The 15415-nt window shown below is 54.6% G+C and overlaps 2 protein-coding genes across 7 annotated transcripts in view; both read left to right on the top strand.

Moving 5' to 3' along the window:
* STRN4 (striatin 4) overlaps nt 1–5155 on the top strand; it is a 28905-nt gene extending 23750 nt beyond the window's left edge. For 3 of the 5 annotated variants that reach the window (XR_003427443.1, XR_003427441.1, XR_003427444.1), the window contains exons 17-18: nt 564–799; nt 1054–2017. Coding sequence is in view for 1 of the 5 variants with exons in the window: in XM_027079941.1 (XP_026935742.1) it covers nt 564–733 (170 nt within the window). In the remaining 4 variants the exon portion in view is untranslated. Of the gene's footprint in view, nt 1–563; nt 2018–4438 lie in introns of those variants that run through there. The other 2 variants (XR_003427442.1, XM_027079941.1) reach the window with 2 other exon arrangements.
* The window catches only part of PRKD2 (protein kinase D2), a 30761-nt gene continuing 19886 nt past the window's right edge, over nt 4541–15415 (top strand). Inside the window, exons 1-6 of one of the 2 annotated variants that reach the window (XM_027079939.1) lie at nt 4541–4629; nt 5428–5517; nt 7719–7857; nt 11189–11320; nt 14392–14546; nt 14658–14880. In XM_027079939.1, the coding sequence (XP_026935740.1) occupies nt 11281–11320; nt 14392–14546; nt 14658–14880 (418 nt within the window). In that variant the 5' untranslated portion in view covers nt 4541–4629; nt 5428–5517; nt 7719–7857; nt 11189–11280. Of the gene's footprint in view, nt 4630–5103; nt 5518–7718; nt 7858–11188; nt 11321–14391; nt 14547–14657; nt 14881–15415 lie in introns of those variants that run through there. The other variant, XM_027079938.1, reaches the window with a different exon arrangement.

Here is a 15415-nt window from a genome sequence, read left to right as displayed (position 1 = left end):
AGATCCTGGTAACGCCTAAGTCCGGCGGTCTCCCTGCAGTGGCTCATGGCCCCAAGGCCTGGCGCAGTCTACTTCCCCCCACCCCCCGCCTGCCTGCTCAGGCTGTCAGTCTTCAGGACCTGCCCCTGGCTGTCCCCGCTGCCTGGAAGGTTCTTCCCCCTGCCCTACCCCCTGGGCCACACGGTCCTCACGCTGACTGACTTGTGCTCACAGCACTTGTGACCACCTGACCTCGTTTATCCTGTTCTCTTGTTTACTGTCTCACACGCTGGGACGCAGCACCACAGGGGCAGGGAGATTTGCCTGTTTTGTTCACCACGCCCCCAAGTGCAGGACACAGTAGGTGCTCAGTGAACACTCGGTGCCTAGATGGCTGGATGATAGGCTGGTCAGAAGGGCAGTCCTTCACGCTGGGCATCTGGAGGCAACTGGGCAGAGGAGCGAGCCCCACCCATCTCCCAGGCCTTCGGATGAGGCCAGGTTCGGGGAGCAGGTCTGGGCAAGGAGGCAGGGGGACCCGCAGCTGCTGGGTGATGGCCACGACTGCTCCCACATCTGCACAGGCCACGACTGCTCCCTGCGTCTGTGGAGCCTGGACAATAAGACATGCGTTCAGGAGATCACGGCCCACCGCAAGAAGCACGAGGAGGCCATCCATGCTGTCGCCTGCCACCCCAGCAAGGCCCTCATCGCCAGCGCGGGCGCCGACGCCCTGGCCAAGGTCTTCGTATGATGCCCACCTGGCCCCGCCCAGGCCGCCACGCTGGCTGGGGAGCGGGGCTGGGCAGGTGGGACTGAGGTGAGGGGCCAGATGGGAGGGAGGCTTGGCTTGGGAGGGCAGAAGCCCCCTGCATCCTCACCCCCGATGGGGCCCTCACAAACACCCCTTCGCCTGGCATTTCCAGAGGGTGCCAAGACCCGAAATCCTAGTCAGGATGCTCTGTGAGAATTGCCAAGGTAGCCCCTGGGCATTCAGAGGAGGGGCTGGAGCTGCCTGGCCTCTTGCACCCTGGAGGTCGTGGTCCAGTCTCCCCTCCCTTCTGCCCCCCATAGGTGACTCCAGCCTTGGTCTGTAGGCCCCAAGGCCTGGCTTCTTCCTGCCTGCCTTGGAGCCTGGTGGTGCTAACTGGCCCTTTCCCCAGGAGGCCCTCCCCTCGGCCCGTCCTTCCCCCAGGCATCCCGCCGGGGCGTGGCCTCCTTCAGGAATCGCCCTCCAGGATGGTCTCTGGGAATTTTCTCTTCACCCTGACACCCACTCCAGGTCTCTGAGCTGCCTTCTCAGGGGCTGTACAGCCAGGGCTGGGTGTCCTTAGGGATTAGCTTTTCCAAGACGCCAGAAGGTGCCAGGTTCTCTCTTTGAACCCCTGACCCCTCCTTTCCACCTCCCTGGATCCGGGTGGGAGCTGTGCCGGGAGGAGCCCCCAATGCCCCTGCTCTGGGTCTGCCGGGGCCCTGGAGCCAGCTGCAGGCTGGGCTGTCCTCTGTGGAGGTGCGGGCCTGGCCCGCCCCGGAGCGCGCCCAGTAAACCCCCTCCCCTCCAGTTCCTCAGCACAGCTTTCCAGACACTACCCAACGCCGCCAGGGCCAGTAACTGCCTGGGGAGCTGGTGATGCCCTCGGGGGAGGTGCCCGCCCCTACCTCCCCCCAACACTCCTCCAAGGGCAGCCCCCCAAACCCCCGTGGGGTCACCCATGGGGAGAGGTGGCCTTCTCTTGCCCGTCTGTGGCGCATGGAGGGTGGAGTGGGGTCCTTCGGGTCCCCCGTAACTCCCTGTATATCTGTATAAATAAATGGGATTTTAATGGAGCCCCACCCCCACCCATGTTGTTATCACTGTGTGATAGTCTGTCCGTCTCCTCTCCTGACCCTCCACTCTCTTCCTCTATTTATTTCACTCTCGTTTTTGGGTTCCACCCTGTGCCCTCAGGCCCCCTTCCAGGTTCCTGTTTATAAGCCCCATCCCCTCTGCCCTGGTCTTGCCTGTGAACCTTGTCTCAATAAACCCTTTGGAGTAAGATGGGCGGCGGTGCTGACTACTGAGGGGACCAGGGACTCGTGGGGAGGAGTGACTGGCTCTGCCAGGGGTGGGTGGAGCTTGGCGACGGGATGTGATGGGTTGGGGTTTCGTGGTAGGGCGGGGGTGCAGAGAGGGGCCCAGATCTTGGGTGGGGTGTAGGTGGCGGGACGGAAGTGGGGGCAAGGACCGAATCTCCCTGTGCCCCTCCTTTCTGTCCCTAAGCGCTCCCTCCCCAGGGGCTACAGCAGAGCCCTGACTAGCAGATGAAACAATGTGACGGTTCAGCTCCTCATCCCCCCCGCCCCCTGTGTGATGGTTGGTAGTGAGGCCAAAGTGCTAATCCAGAAAACTGAACGCCCCCCTTCTCTCCCTGCCCCACGCCTGGGCCTGCATGGAGTGGGAAGGAAGGGAGACCCTGGGACATGCCATTCCCTCCTCCCTTCTCTGCGGTGGCTGAATCACAGTAGTCGGCTGTGCCCTCAGAGCTCTTCACGTGCCATTTCACTAGGTCCCCACAACCTCAAGAAGGGGAGCGCAGCATTATGCACACATTACAAAGGACGAGAGATGGAGGCGGGGGCTCGAGGAGCTTGCTCAGGGCCCAGCAGGATACAAATCAGAATTGGTATCCAGTCCCTTGTGACTCCCTCTGCTTGCTATGAGGCCTCTTTGCCTACCAGCCAGAGGTCCTTGGGCAAGTCCTGGCACCTCCTTGGGCCTCAGCCTCCCCTGTAAAGTGAGCCTTTCAGTAATACCCACCTCCTGGCTTATCAAAGGCTGCACCCCAGTGCCCAGAACAGGGCCTGGCTCCTGTCAGGGCCCCATGAACACTTGAGGAAGGAGGAAGGCCTGAGAAGTGCACACTCATGTTAGGCTTTCACCATGGTGGTCGTCTGCTGGTCTGGACAAAGGGCACAGGTGGGCAGATGGCCATCAGGTGATGCTGACAGGAGCCCAGCTATGGGCACCATGTGGCCTCACTGCCCCCTCATCCCTCTGGGCTCTGTGCAGCTTCCCCAGGTGGTGGTTTAGGGTTTCGCTCCAGCCTCAGACTTCCTTCCCCAGCCCCAGCCAGCCCCCGGATGTGGTGACAGATTCGCTACTGTGCCGACCTCAGCTACCCCCAACAGCCCTTTACCAGGAATGTGGGCTCATCGTGAGTTCCTCATCCCCGCTACCCAGCCCTGCTGGTCGGGAGTCTAGGCGGCGGTGGCCCATCTCTATTGGGATGCCTCTGGGGCTCAGCCAGGCCTTGGCCCCTCAGTGAAGCCAGTGGGTGGTAGCTACTCGCTTGGCAATCTTGGACAAGTCATTTTGCCTCTCTGAGGGTTCAGCTTCCTGTATGTAAACTAAATGGTAGCCACTCATTATTGGCTAGGGAGGAGAAACCAAGTTGGAATTGGTCCTGGAAGAGGTGTTTTATGACAGGCCTAGCACATATTAGGGCCTCAATCCATACTTGCTGAAAGACTAAATGAACAAACCCACCCACAAACACCTGAGTGCCTGAGGTGCCCACCCCTTTATCTCAGCGCATTATAGCCAGTCACCATTACTGAGCTTCTGCTGTGTTGTAGGCACCCTTAAACCATCTCATTAATCCCCACAAAGACCCTCTGGGGTCAGTCCTATTATTGTCCCATCTAAAAGAGAAACAGGCTCAGAGGGGGTAGGTCACCAACCTAAAGTCACACAGAGACAGACGTGCACACTTCCCCAGGAGAACTATGTGCTCTCCATCTATGAAGTGGTGTGGATGTGTGGTCCTCCCTGGTCGCTATGGTCCTTCCAGGCACCCCGAGGCTTTTCTTTGGCTCTTCACCCTCCTAAACACTGGGGTGGAGTGGGGAGCTGATGGAAGGAAACTACACCCCTTCTCCACCTGCCCTGTGCCTGACTTTCTCCGCGCGCGGGTAACCCAGCCCTGGCCTCTGCAGTTTGCTCCTGGCACTTTGGCCAAGGTCGCTGGAGACAGACCTGAGGCAAGGACCTCTGCCCATCTGGAGGTCTCTCGGTCTTCCCACCTGTGTAATGGGCTCGGGAGTGGGGGGAGGGGGCGGGCGTGCTGACGCCCTGGGAAGAGGCAGGCCCGGCCCGGAGAGCGGGCCAGACCTGACACCGCCTCCCACCCTTTCCCCAGCGGTGGGCGCCGGATGCAGGCCAGGCGAGACGGCCCCCTTCCTTAAAGGGCCAGACGCCTCCTCAGCCCCGGCCTCGCGACCTGTGGTGGGGGTGAGGGTGGCTTGCCCCTCCCTCTCCAGCTCAGGGAAAAGTCAGTTTTCCAGACTTGGGTGTGAGGTGGGAAGGAATCAGTCTCGCCTCCCTTCCCCGCATCTCCCACCCCCGGGTCCCCAGACCCGGGAGCGGGAGGTGCCGCCCCAACTCGGAGGCGCTAAGCCCGCCCTCCTCTTCCGCCCGCAGGCCCTCGTCAGGCTCCGCCCTCTTGACGTCACCGAGGCCGGCACCGATTGGCCGACTGAACTGTCACTCCGGACACTTCCTCCTGGGCCGCAGCCGCCGAATTAAACTTTGGAGTGGGAAAAAGAGCCACCGGCGCCCGGCGCCGGACGACCCTCCCTTCCCTCCCACCCCCCGCCACCCCACTGCCGCCGGTAACACCCCCTTCTCCGCGGCCCCCGACCGAATTTTTCTCCAACTGCCGAGACCCGTGAGATTCCCGCCTTAGCACCCCAGCCCTCGGAATCCCTCTGCCCATTCCCAGGCCCGCCGTCGGATCCCTGGGATCCATTCGATCCCCGACTCAGAGACTCCTGCTCTCCACCCCAAGATCTGGTGAATCCCTCGAGCTCCCTTCTTATGTGGATCCTCTTCTTACAGCCACTGGATTCTTGGCCCCACCTGCTCCTTTTCCAATCCCTTCTTTCTCCAGCGAGCCTTTGGATCCTGGGCTCTTCTGATCCCTGTGACCCCGGCCTACTAGATTTTCTTTTTTGATTTCTTGGAATCTCCCAATCGCTGGGCCGCCCAAACCATTAGATTTCTCCTTTCTGATCGTCTGTGATCCCTTAATCTCCGGGCGGGCGTCTGATCCACGAGATTCCTTTTCTCTAACTTCCCAGGGTCCCACCTCCTCGAGTTCCCTCAACCTGCCAGGATTCTCTTCTCGGATCCCCGGGATCCCCGCGCTCCTACCACCAGCTAACAAGATACCTCGGATCCAGGGACCTGAGCCTCCCTGCTCAGGCTCCTGCAGCCTGATCCCGGGTGGGCGCCGGGCGGCGGGTCCCGGGCCTCGCCCTATGGCCGCCGCACCCTCCCATCCCGCCGGCCTCCCGGGCTCTCCCGGGCCGGGGTCTCCTCCGCCCTCTGGCAGCTTGGAACTGCAGGCTCCGCCACCGCTGCTGTCCCATGTCCCGGCGCCGGGCTCGGGGGTGTCCTTCCACATCCAGATCGGGCTGACCCGCGAGTTCGTGCTGTTGCCCACCGCCTCCGAGCTGGCCCACGTGAAGCAGCTGGCTTGCTCCATCGTTGACCAGAAGGTGAGGGCACAGGGTTCCCCTCACCTAGCTTGAGGAGAGGTCTGGAAGAGTGGGGAGGTGCTGGCAGAGGCGATCTCCAGCCCAGTATATAAGGAAGAGGGAGAGAAGGGGGATAAGCCTTGGGCGACTGAGGGGTGGGGGTGGGGCATTGGCCCCCAGTTGCCTCCTCACCCCACCACTCCTTTGAGAGAGGCCTGGTCAGGGGTGGGGTGCCCCAGAGGCCTCCCCAAATTGCATGTCCTGGATGTTGTTGTTTGCTGCAGACAGCATGGAGGAAGGGAGGGACGGGTGAGGTGTAGGAGCCGAGAGGAAGGGGCAGGTGGGAGCAGCAGATGTCGGGGGACCTCCCTGTCCAGGCCTATCCCCGGCCTCCCATTTGGTGGAAACAGTAGAAACTGAAGCCAGGCTGGCCGTGGCGATCAAGTGACATGTGTGGGTGTGGGTGCCTGCAGTAGCTGCCAGGGGCAAGTGAGGTCTCAGAGTCCAATCTCTGCCCTCCCCCAGGCTTGAGCGTGTGTGGAGGGGCAGGTGCGCCTCTTCACAGTCCAGAGGCTCTGAGGTGTCTGTCCCCTCTCCTGATCAGTGTCCCCCCACCCCCCGGCTCTAATGCTAGTCTGTGAAAACGAACCTTCCCCAGTCCCACCCCACTCTTCGCTTTGGACACGAGGGTCACTGGGGTTGGGGCCTGGGGGAGCACGGCAAGGGGAAATCAGGTGGGACGCAATGCTTGGATTCTAGAATGTTAAAAGTTAGAATTAAAAAAAAAAATTGGAATAGTGGGCTACTCTGCTGTTGGAATTTTGGACTGTAAAAGTGTTAAAATGTTAGAATTCTAAATTGTTGGAATATGCAACTGCTAGGTAACTGAACTCCTCTGATATTAAAGTGTTCAAACATTAGAACCCGAGGTTGTTGAAATACTAAAACATTAAAATGTTGGAATATTTGATTCCATCGTTGTTAGACTCCTAGAGCGTAAAAATGTTAGAATTCTGGAATGCTGGGTCGCTGAAATCCTTTCATGCTAAGATATTCAAATATTAGAACCCTAGTTTAGCAGATTCCTAGAACTTTAAAATATTAGACTACTACTAATCTAGGTTATTAAAATCCTAAAACTTATCATGATAATTTGTTGGAATCTAGAATGTATAATCCTATAATGTGAGCATGCTGGAATCCCCAAATACCCAAATTGTAGGATCTTCTTAGATTCCTGGGAATGAATTCTTTGGGCTGCAGACAAAACATTAGGAACTGGGCCAACTCCCCCATTTTACAGACAAGGAAACTGAAGCTTAGAGAAAGACCTCCAAGGCAGTCAGGACCCTGGCAGTCCTGGCCACCTGTGGACCCTCTCCCAGCAACAAGAACAGATAGAGCTTCCTTTGCCACCTACCCCAAACCCCAAAACTAGCAGGCCCAGCTCGCACACTTAGCCTGCTCCTTGGGAAAACAGGCTGGGGAGAGGGCATGATTGTCCCCTGGGTGAAGTTCTTTATCCGATGCTCAAGTCCTCAGCCTACCGCCTCAGGCCTCACCGCAGTTTTATTTTCTGCCCCCCTCCCCACCCCGTCCAGGTGTGGTAGGGCCCCTTTCCTTCCTTCCAGTGGCTCCACCTGGGCGGTTTCACTTTCTGTTCTACCAGGTTTCATTTCCTGCCCCGCCTCCCCAAGCTAGGGACCGGGACACCTGGGTCCTTGAGGCATTGGGTGGGGGACACCGTGCCAGTTTCCAGCTCCCTTGAGCCCTAGCCTTTCCACACACCCCTCCCCCACAAACTAGGAGTCCTAAATCCCCTCCTTCCAGATCGCCCAGCCCCAGTGCTGGGCCTGGAGCCAGGTAACAGGGACAACAACAGTTCCAGGAAGGAAGCTGGGGGTGAGGGGGAGCGGGAGGTGGTGGGGAGATAAGGGAAGGGATGCTCACTCAGCCCTACCCCCGTCCATCTCCAGAAGATTCTAGGTGCCCACGCTCCCAGAGCCACTCTCTCAAACTCTGGCCAGCGCTCGCTCCCAGCACACCTGGGGCCCTGGCACCCTGCCCGGCTCAGCTCGAGCTGGGCTTGGGAGGGAGCGGGCAGGAAGCGAGGGGCTGCGGGGTCTCTGAGTTTCCGGGGGAAACAGCCGGCCCTGCCCTGGGAGGGTTCCAGACCGCTGCTTTGAGCTTTTCCGTCACCACCTCCTTCTCCCGCTCCTCAGTTCCCCGAGTGTGGCTTCTATGGCCTTTACGACAAGATCCTGCTCTTCAAACATGACCCCACGTCGGCCAACCTCCTGCAGTTGGTGCGCTCTGCCGGAGACATCCAGGAGGGCGACCTGGTGGAGGTGGTACTGTCGGGTGAGAGGCCGAGGCGGGCCTAGGGGCGGAGCCTCGAGCGGGGGCGGGGCATCGGGAGGAGGGGGAGGGGAGGTGGGCCCAGAAACTTAGTTCTTAAAGTTAGGGACCAGCGGTTCTAAGCCTTGGCTGCAAATTAGAATCACCGCGGGAGCTTTTTACAAACCACCGTTACGGAATGGGTAGGTGTGGTGCCTGCACATTGTGGAATTCGCACAGCACTGAACATAAACCATCCACGGCAACGCGGATGAATCTCACACCTAATGCTGAGGGACAGAAGCTAGACATCAGACTACATATTGTATCATTCCATTTACGAAGCACAAAGACAATTACGCTATTTTGTTAGAAGCCAAGAGAGTGGGTACCTTTTTGGCAGCTGGAGTTGGGTGGGGGGCACAATGGTTTAAACTTCCATTTATCCATCAGAATGCTGGTGACATGGGCGTGTACAGTTTGACAATTCATTAAGCTGTGCATTTCTGATATGTCCTTTCCTAGACCTACGTTACACTTTGATGTAAAGTTAAAAATGTTTTGCTGCCTGTGCCTCCTCCCAATGAAATGCTAAATTAAATCAGACTCTGCAGCATGAGATGAAACCCGGGTACCTGTATTTTCAGCCAAAATCTAGTCCACCCACTGGCCATTCCCATTTGATGGGTGGGCAAGCTCTCAGCACTTAGAGGACTCTTTAGCCCTTGGTTCCTTCAGGAGGGTAGGGTAGGGGGGTAGGAGGTACTTTACTCATGGCTGTATGTCCTCCCCTGCACCCCACCCCCACCCGGAGTACTGCAATGCTCCGTAAAATTTGTTGGATGGATGGATGGATGGCAGTTAGAAGTTTGGATTAACGGGACTTCCCTGGTGGTGCAGTGGTTAAGAATCCTCCTGCCAATGCAGGGGACACCGGTTCGATCCCTGGTCCGGGAAGATCCTACATGCTGCAGAGCAACTAAGCCCGTGCGTCACAACTACTGAGCCTGCGCTCTAGAGCCCGCGAGCCATAACTGCTGAGCCCACGTGCCGCAACTACTGAAACCTGGGAGCCTAGAGCCCGTGCTCCACAACAAGGAAGCCACCGCAATGAGAAGCCCGCGCACCGCAACAAAGAGTAGCCCCCTCTCGCCTCAACTAGAGGAAGCCCACGCGCAGCAACGAAGGCCCAACGCAGCCAATAAATAAAGAGCATAAATCATTAAAAAAAGAAGAAGTTTGGATTTACGTCCCTCATATAGGCTTGCCACCCTTGGATTTTTATCTTCATCCTGGTCTCTCCCCAAACCCAAGTCTTGTTCGTGCAGCTGTCTCCCTGACGCTTTTACTCGGCAGCTCCAGGCCTCTCAGATACAGCCTGTCCAAGACAGAAATCTTGATTTCGCCCTTCTAAACCTGCTCTTCCCACAGTATTCTCCAGCTTGGTGAAGGGTATCACCATTCACCCAGGTGCTCATGCCCCAAACTTTGGGCCACCCCTGGCTCCTCTTTTTCTCTCACCCCTTCACTTGGTCCATCCTCAAACCTACTGGTCTCACTCATCCTGAATCTATTCCTTTCCTCCCTCCACTGATCCAAGCTGCCATCACCTCCTGCCCAGACTATTGCAGTAGCACCTAAGTCAGCTCATGACACTCCACTGCTCAGAATCCTCCCCTTACTCTGCATTACCCTCGGAACAAAATGCAAACTCCTCAACGTGGCCTCAAGGCTGTCCATGACCTGGGCCCTGCCAATTCCCCAAATTCATCTCTTAACACTGTCCTTCTTACTTTCTTTGTTCCAACCATCTTGTCTGCCCTCTGTCCCTTGAAGAAATCAAGCTCCCTCCCACCTCAGGGCCTTTGCACTTGCTGTCCTTCTCCCCCACCCCCGACCCTGTCCTGTCTTCTCATAGCTAGCATCTTCTTGTTATTTGGATCTCAGCTTAAATGCCATTTCCTCATTGTCAGAAATATCCTTGTTTGTTTGTTTGTTTGTTTGTTTTATGTATCTTTTCCCTCTCCTCAAAAGAATGTCAGATCTCTGAGAGTGGAGAAACTCTCTTGTTCAGAGCTTTATCCTGCGTGTGTAAACAGTGCTTGGCACATAGAACAGAGTCCCCTCTCCATTGCATAATACTAAGAAAAATAGCTTAATATTAGACAGAAATTGGGGGGGATGGGAGTGGGGAGAGGAACAAGATTTAGTCCAAAAATGAAACTTTAAAATAATAGCTAACATTTATTGAGCATTTTCTCTGAGCCAGGTACTGTTTTAAGAGCTTTCCGGGAATGCCCTGACGGTTCAGTGGTTAAGACTCCGTGCTCTCAGTGCTGAGGGCCCCGTTTCGATCCCTGGTCGGGGAACTAAAATCCCATAAGCCGCGTCGCGTGGCCAAAAAAAAAAAAAAAGCTTTCCATATATTCATTTAACCCATAAAAAAGAACCATAGGGACTTCCCTGATGGTGCAGTGGTTAAGAATCCGCGTGCCAAAGCAGGGGACACGGGTTCGAGCCCTGGTCCGGGAAGATCCCACATGCTGCAGAGCAACTGAGCCCTCGAGCCACAACTATTGAGCCCACGGGCCTAAAGCCCGTCCTCCGCAAAAAGAGAAGTCACTGCAATGAGAAGCCTGCGCACTGCAACGAAGAGTAGCCCCCGCTCGCCGCAACTAGAGAAAGCCCGCGTGCAGCAATGAAGACCCAACTCAGCCAAAAATTATAATAAATTAATTAGTTTTCAAAAATAGAAATAAAAAAGTGTAAGCGGAACATTCATCAAAATAAATTTAAAAAAAAAGAACTATAAGGCGATACTATTATGTTACTGGGCATGTTCTTCCCTAGACACCTGCATGGTCCAGCCCCTTACCTTTTCCAGGTCTTTTGTCTTTTTTTTTTTTTGGCAGGCGGATTCTTAACCACTGTGCCACCAGAGAAGCCCTATCTGTGTTTTTTAATTAAAAATTTTTAAATTGTGTAAAATATATGCAACATAAAATTACCATCTTAACCATATTCAAAGTCTAGTGTTCAGTAGTGTTAATTACATTCACAATGTTGTGTAACCAACCTCCAGAACTGTTTTCATCTTGCAAAACTGGAAATCTGTGCCCATTAAACAATTCCCCATTCCCCCTCCCCGGTCCCTGGCATAGGCACATAGGTGTTTTGGCCAATGGTGGAGCTGGGATTTGAACCCAGGTCGAATGAAATGTAGGATGCGAGTAAATGATTGAAGGAAAGATCAAACATTGCAGTTGAGAGGGCTGTGTGAAACCTGGGAATGCGGAGGGTGAAATGGCCACCGCTGGTCCCGACTCAACCATCCGCCCCTCCCTGCTGCCTGCAGCTTCGGCCACCTTCGAGGACTTCCAGATCCGCCCGCACGCCCTCACGGTGCACTCCTACCGAGCGCCTGCCTTCTGCGACCACTGCGGAGAGATGCTCTTCGGCCTAGTGCGCCAGGGCCTCAAGTGTGAAGGTGAGAGGCGGAGGGGCTGGAGGCGGGGCCAGGAGGTAGGGTGTGGGCGTGAGGGCGGGGCCGGGCTGGAGCTCAGGGCCAGGAGGTGGGGCCTAAGAGGTGGGGTTCGGAGGGAGAGGTGAGCGCCCAGAGGCAGGGCTTGGGGAAGGAACTGGAGGTGGGCACAGGAGGCGGAGCTTGGGTGGAGGGCGGGGTCTGGGTGGGGCTCCATTTGGGGGTGGGGACTGGGAGGTGGAGCTCCGAGGGAGTGGTAAGGGGCAGAGCTTTGGGGGAGAACAGGGGTGATGGGGAAGAGGGCGGAGCCTATATCAGTCAGGGATCAACAGGAGAAACGGAGCCTGTAGGGAGGCATATGTTAAGGGATTTTTGGAAGGAATTGACTTACAGGATTGTGGGCGCTGGCCACTCTGAAATCCGCAGGGCGGGTCGTCAGGGAGAACAGGCAGGAGATGAAGCTGCTCTCCAGCTCGGAAATCTCAGCTCGGCTCTTTAAGCCTTTCAACTGACTGAAACAGGCCCACCCAGATTATGATCTCCGTCACTTAAAGTCAACTGATTGTGGACTTGAATCACATCTCCAGATACCTTCGCAGCAACACGCAGATTATCGTTTGAATAACTGGGGATGTGACACATAAAGCTATCAGAGTCCACCTGTTGGCAACTTGGCACTTCCGTCTGCTAGGGCTGTCCTAACGAAAGATCACGGGCTGGGTGGCGTAAACAAGATCTGGGTTCTGACAAGATATGGTTCCTGGTGAGGGCTCTCTTCCTAGCTTGCAGATGGCCACCATCTCCTCCTATGCTCACATAGCACGTGGAGAGAGAGCGATTTTTCATGTCTCTTCCGTTTGTAAGGACCCCAATCCCACTGATCAGGGCCCCATCCTTATGGCCTCATTTAACCTTAATTACCTCCTTAAAGGCCCCATCTCCAAATACAGTCACACTGAAGGTTAGGGCTTCAACATATGAATTTGGGGAGAACACAAACATTCAGTCTATAACAGGCACCCATACACGTCTCCCTAAATCATACTTTAAAAAAATAAAGGAACACAGTGTGTTCCTTTGAGACAAGATGTCTCAAGGTTAAGCCCAAGTGTCAGGATCCGCAGGTTCACTGTTCCCGTCTTTGATGCTTCTGAGGGGGAATGCTGAGATCACGCCTCCCCTGCAGAGGAAGGCCGCACACCCACCTTGGCTCCGCTCTACACACAGCAGATGAAGACCATCCATTATATGATGATGACCTGCATCTCCATTGTTGTTCAGTGCGCTGCACTATTAGAGGCGTATTCTCAGATGTTCCATTGCCTAAGGATCTCCAGCTTTGTGGCTATCATGCTCCTATAGAAATCCGGAGTCCCTGATACCTTGTGTTCCAGATGACCCACAGCATCGACTAGGATTGTTATCATGCAGCCCTAAATATACTTGTGGAGGACTTCCCTGGTGGTCCAGTGGTTAAGACTTTGTGCTTCCACTGCAGGGGGTGCGGGTTCAATCCCTGGTCAGGGAACTAAGATCCCCACATGCCGCACGGCGCGGAAAAAAAAAAAGTTAAATATACTTGTGGCATTATTTAAGGACTCTAGGGATAATAGCTGTGTCAGGCCTGCAAAACACCAATTTACTGCATTCAAAGCTGCTATCGATATTGCCATCGTCCACATGCCATATCCAACTCTTGAAGTCTTGGTTTATGTAACTGTTGTCATGGAGCAACCCTGGTATCACCAAGTTCTAATGGCCATTCTCCGAATGGACTTCATCGGCCCAGCATCACAGATGATGTTCCAAGTTCATAGGGTTCCAATACTTTATGCCTGTACTTTATGCCATTGACGCCTTCCTACGGGAGTTTGATTCTACCTTGATACTCATAACAGGAACCATAGATGAGATTCTGAAATTCTGTGAAGCATGTGAGTGATTAAAGGCCAAAACTGGGACATGGTTCCTGTGTGCAATTTGCCATCCTGAAACTCTCCTCGTAGCACCAACAGCAATCCCCAAGCTTGCCTCTGCAGCATGACATTGTGCATTTGAGACAGTGCCTATGATGAGGAATTACTGCACAGGAAAGTCTATAAGAGGCCGGCTGCCAGAAGACAATCTTCATAAAATGTCCGAAGGAAGCTTCCAAAGGCTGGAGGAACATTCTTTACTCCAGAAAGAGATCCTGGAATCATTTGGAATCACCAGAGATGTATGGAGAAGCATTCAGGAAGTCCAGTAGGAAATGACAAGCTGAGCCTGACTCTTTCGTGGTCAAGGATTAAAAATAGAAAAGAAAAGAAAGAACAAAGTCACACTTCCACATGATATGATACAACCATCCCGAGTACAACTGAAAAATGCTCTCTTTCCCCATAAGACGATGTCCTTGTGTGATATTCCGTCTTCTCCTTTGATATCCCGTAACAAATATCACGGTATAAAGTTACTTATTATTAATATCTTATGTTAGATGATAAGGGGGTAGAAGAGGGAAGAAAACAAAAATATTTGGTGTATGCACATATTCATAACAAAGTAAGGAAGAGATACTATGACTGTCCTCACGGCTGCAACTGGGCACGTGGCTGTGGCTTCCTCCTCTGCCTTCTCCACTGCCTGGTCCATATTCCCTTTGCCCTCAGCCAGCACCTCACCTGCTCATGGTATTTTGTCTGTTGGGGTGGCCCAAAACTTTATTCCTGTTTTTTTTTTTTTTTTTGGCCTCACCGAGTGGCTTGTGGGATCTCAATTCCCCGACCAGAGATTATTGAACCCGCGCCCTAGGCAGTGAAAGCGCGGAGTCCTAACCACTGGACCGTCAGGGAGTTCCCCAAACCTTTATTCCTGAAGGCTCTCAGCCATTAGCAGTTCTGCCTGAATTGGGTTTTGTAGTTTTCCGCTGACGTTAATTACACTAGGAAGAGGCATCCTGAGGGACGTGCTGTGTTCCAGATCCTCAGAAAAGGAGAAGGTGGCGAAGGGGGGGAGGGGCGCGTGGTGGGGGGAGCTGAGCTTCAGTGCCCAGGTCAGGTGGAGGCTATGTCTCTGACCTCGGGCGCCCCACACAGGCTGCGGACTGAACTACCACAAACGCTGCGCCTTCAGCATCCCCAACAACTGCAGTGGGGCCCGCAAGCGACGCCTATCGTCCACGTCTCTGGCCAGTGGCCATTCGGTGCGCCTCGGCACCTCTGAGTCCCTGCTCAGCATGACTGATGAGCTGGTGAGCAGCTGGGGGAGTGGGGAGGGGTGGGGAGGGGTGGTTGGGGGTTGATGAGGTCCAGGCGCAGGGAGGATACGCTGAGGTGTCCCTTTCCACCTTGCCATCTGATAGAGCCGTAGCACCACCGAGCTCATCCCTCGCCGCCCCCCCTCCTCGTCCTCCTCATCTTCTGTCTCATCCTACACCGGTCGCCCGATCGAGCTGGACAAGATGCTGCTGTCCAAGGTCAAGGTGCCACACACCTTCCTCATCCACAGCTACACGCGGCCCACCGTCTGCCAGGCTTGCAAGAAACTGCTCAAGGGCCTCTTTCGCCAGGGCCTGCAGTGCAAAGGTCAGCGGGGCCCCCCACGTTGGGGGGTGGCGAGGGACAGAGTCAGAACACCCCCCATCACACAGACACACTGAGGCTTAGGATCTCAGCTGGGCTTGTGGCAGGAAACAAAAATCTCTGTTCTGATCCTTAGAAGCACAGGGCCTTGGAAAGGGAGTGCCCTGAATCCTGAAGTTCTAGAACCTTTGGAATTCTGGAATCCTAGAACCTCGGTCATTAGAAACTTGGAATCCTAGCACCTAAGAAATCCAGATTCATATGATACTTAGCATGGAATTCTAAAACCTTAGAACTTGAGAATTCTTGAATCAGAGAACCTTAGAAACATAAGTTTCAAGAATTCTAGATCATAGGATTCAGCAAAAAGAATCATAGAACTTTAGACTCATAAATATTAGAACCATCAAATTATAGATTCTCAGAATGTTAGAACTTTAAAACCATAGGAATTGAGAAGAATAGAAACCTAGAAGCAAAACATTTGAGTCTTAGAAGTCTAGAATCATATAGCCTTGAAACCATCAAATTCTGGAGT

This window comes from Aethalodelphis obliquidens, unplaced genomic scaffold (genome assembly GCF_003676395.1).
Source record: "Aethalodelphis obliquidens isolate GAN/ISIS:26980383/991018 unplaced genomic scaffold, ASM367639v1 scaffold43, whole genome shotgun sequence".
Classification (NCBI taxonomy): Eukaryota; Metazoa; Chordata; class Mammalia; order Artiodactyla; family Delphinidae; genus Aethalodelphis; species Aethalodelphis obliquidens.
This window is presented reverse-complemented; position numbering and strand designations above follow the sequence as displayed.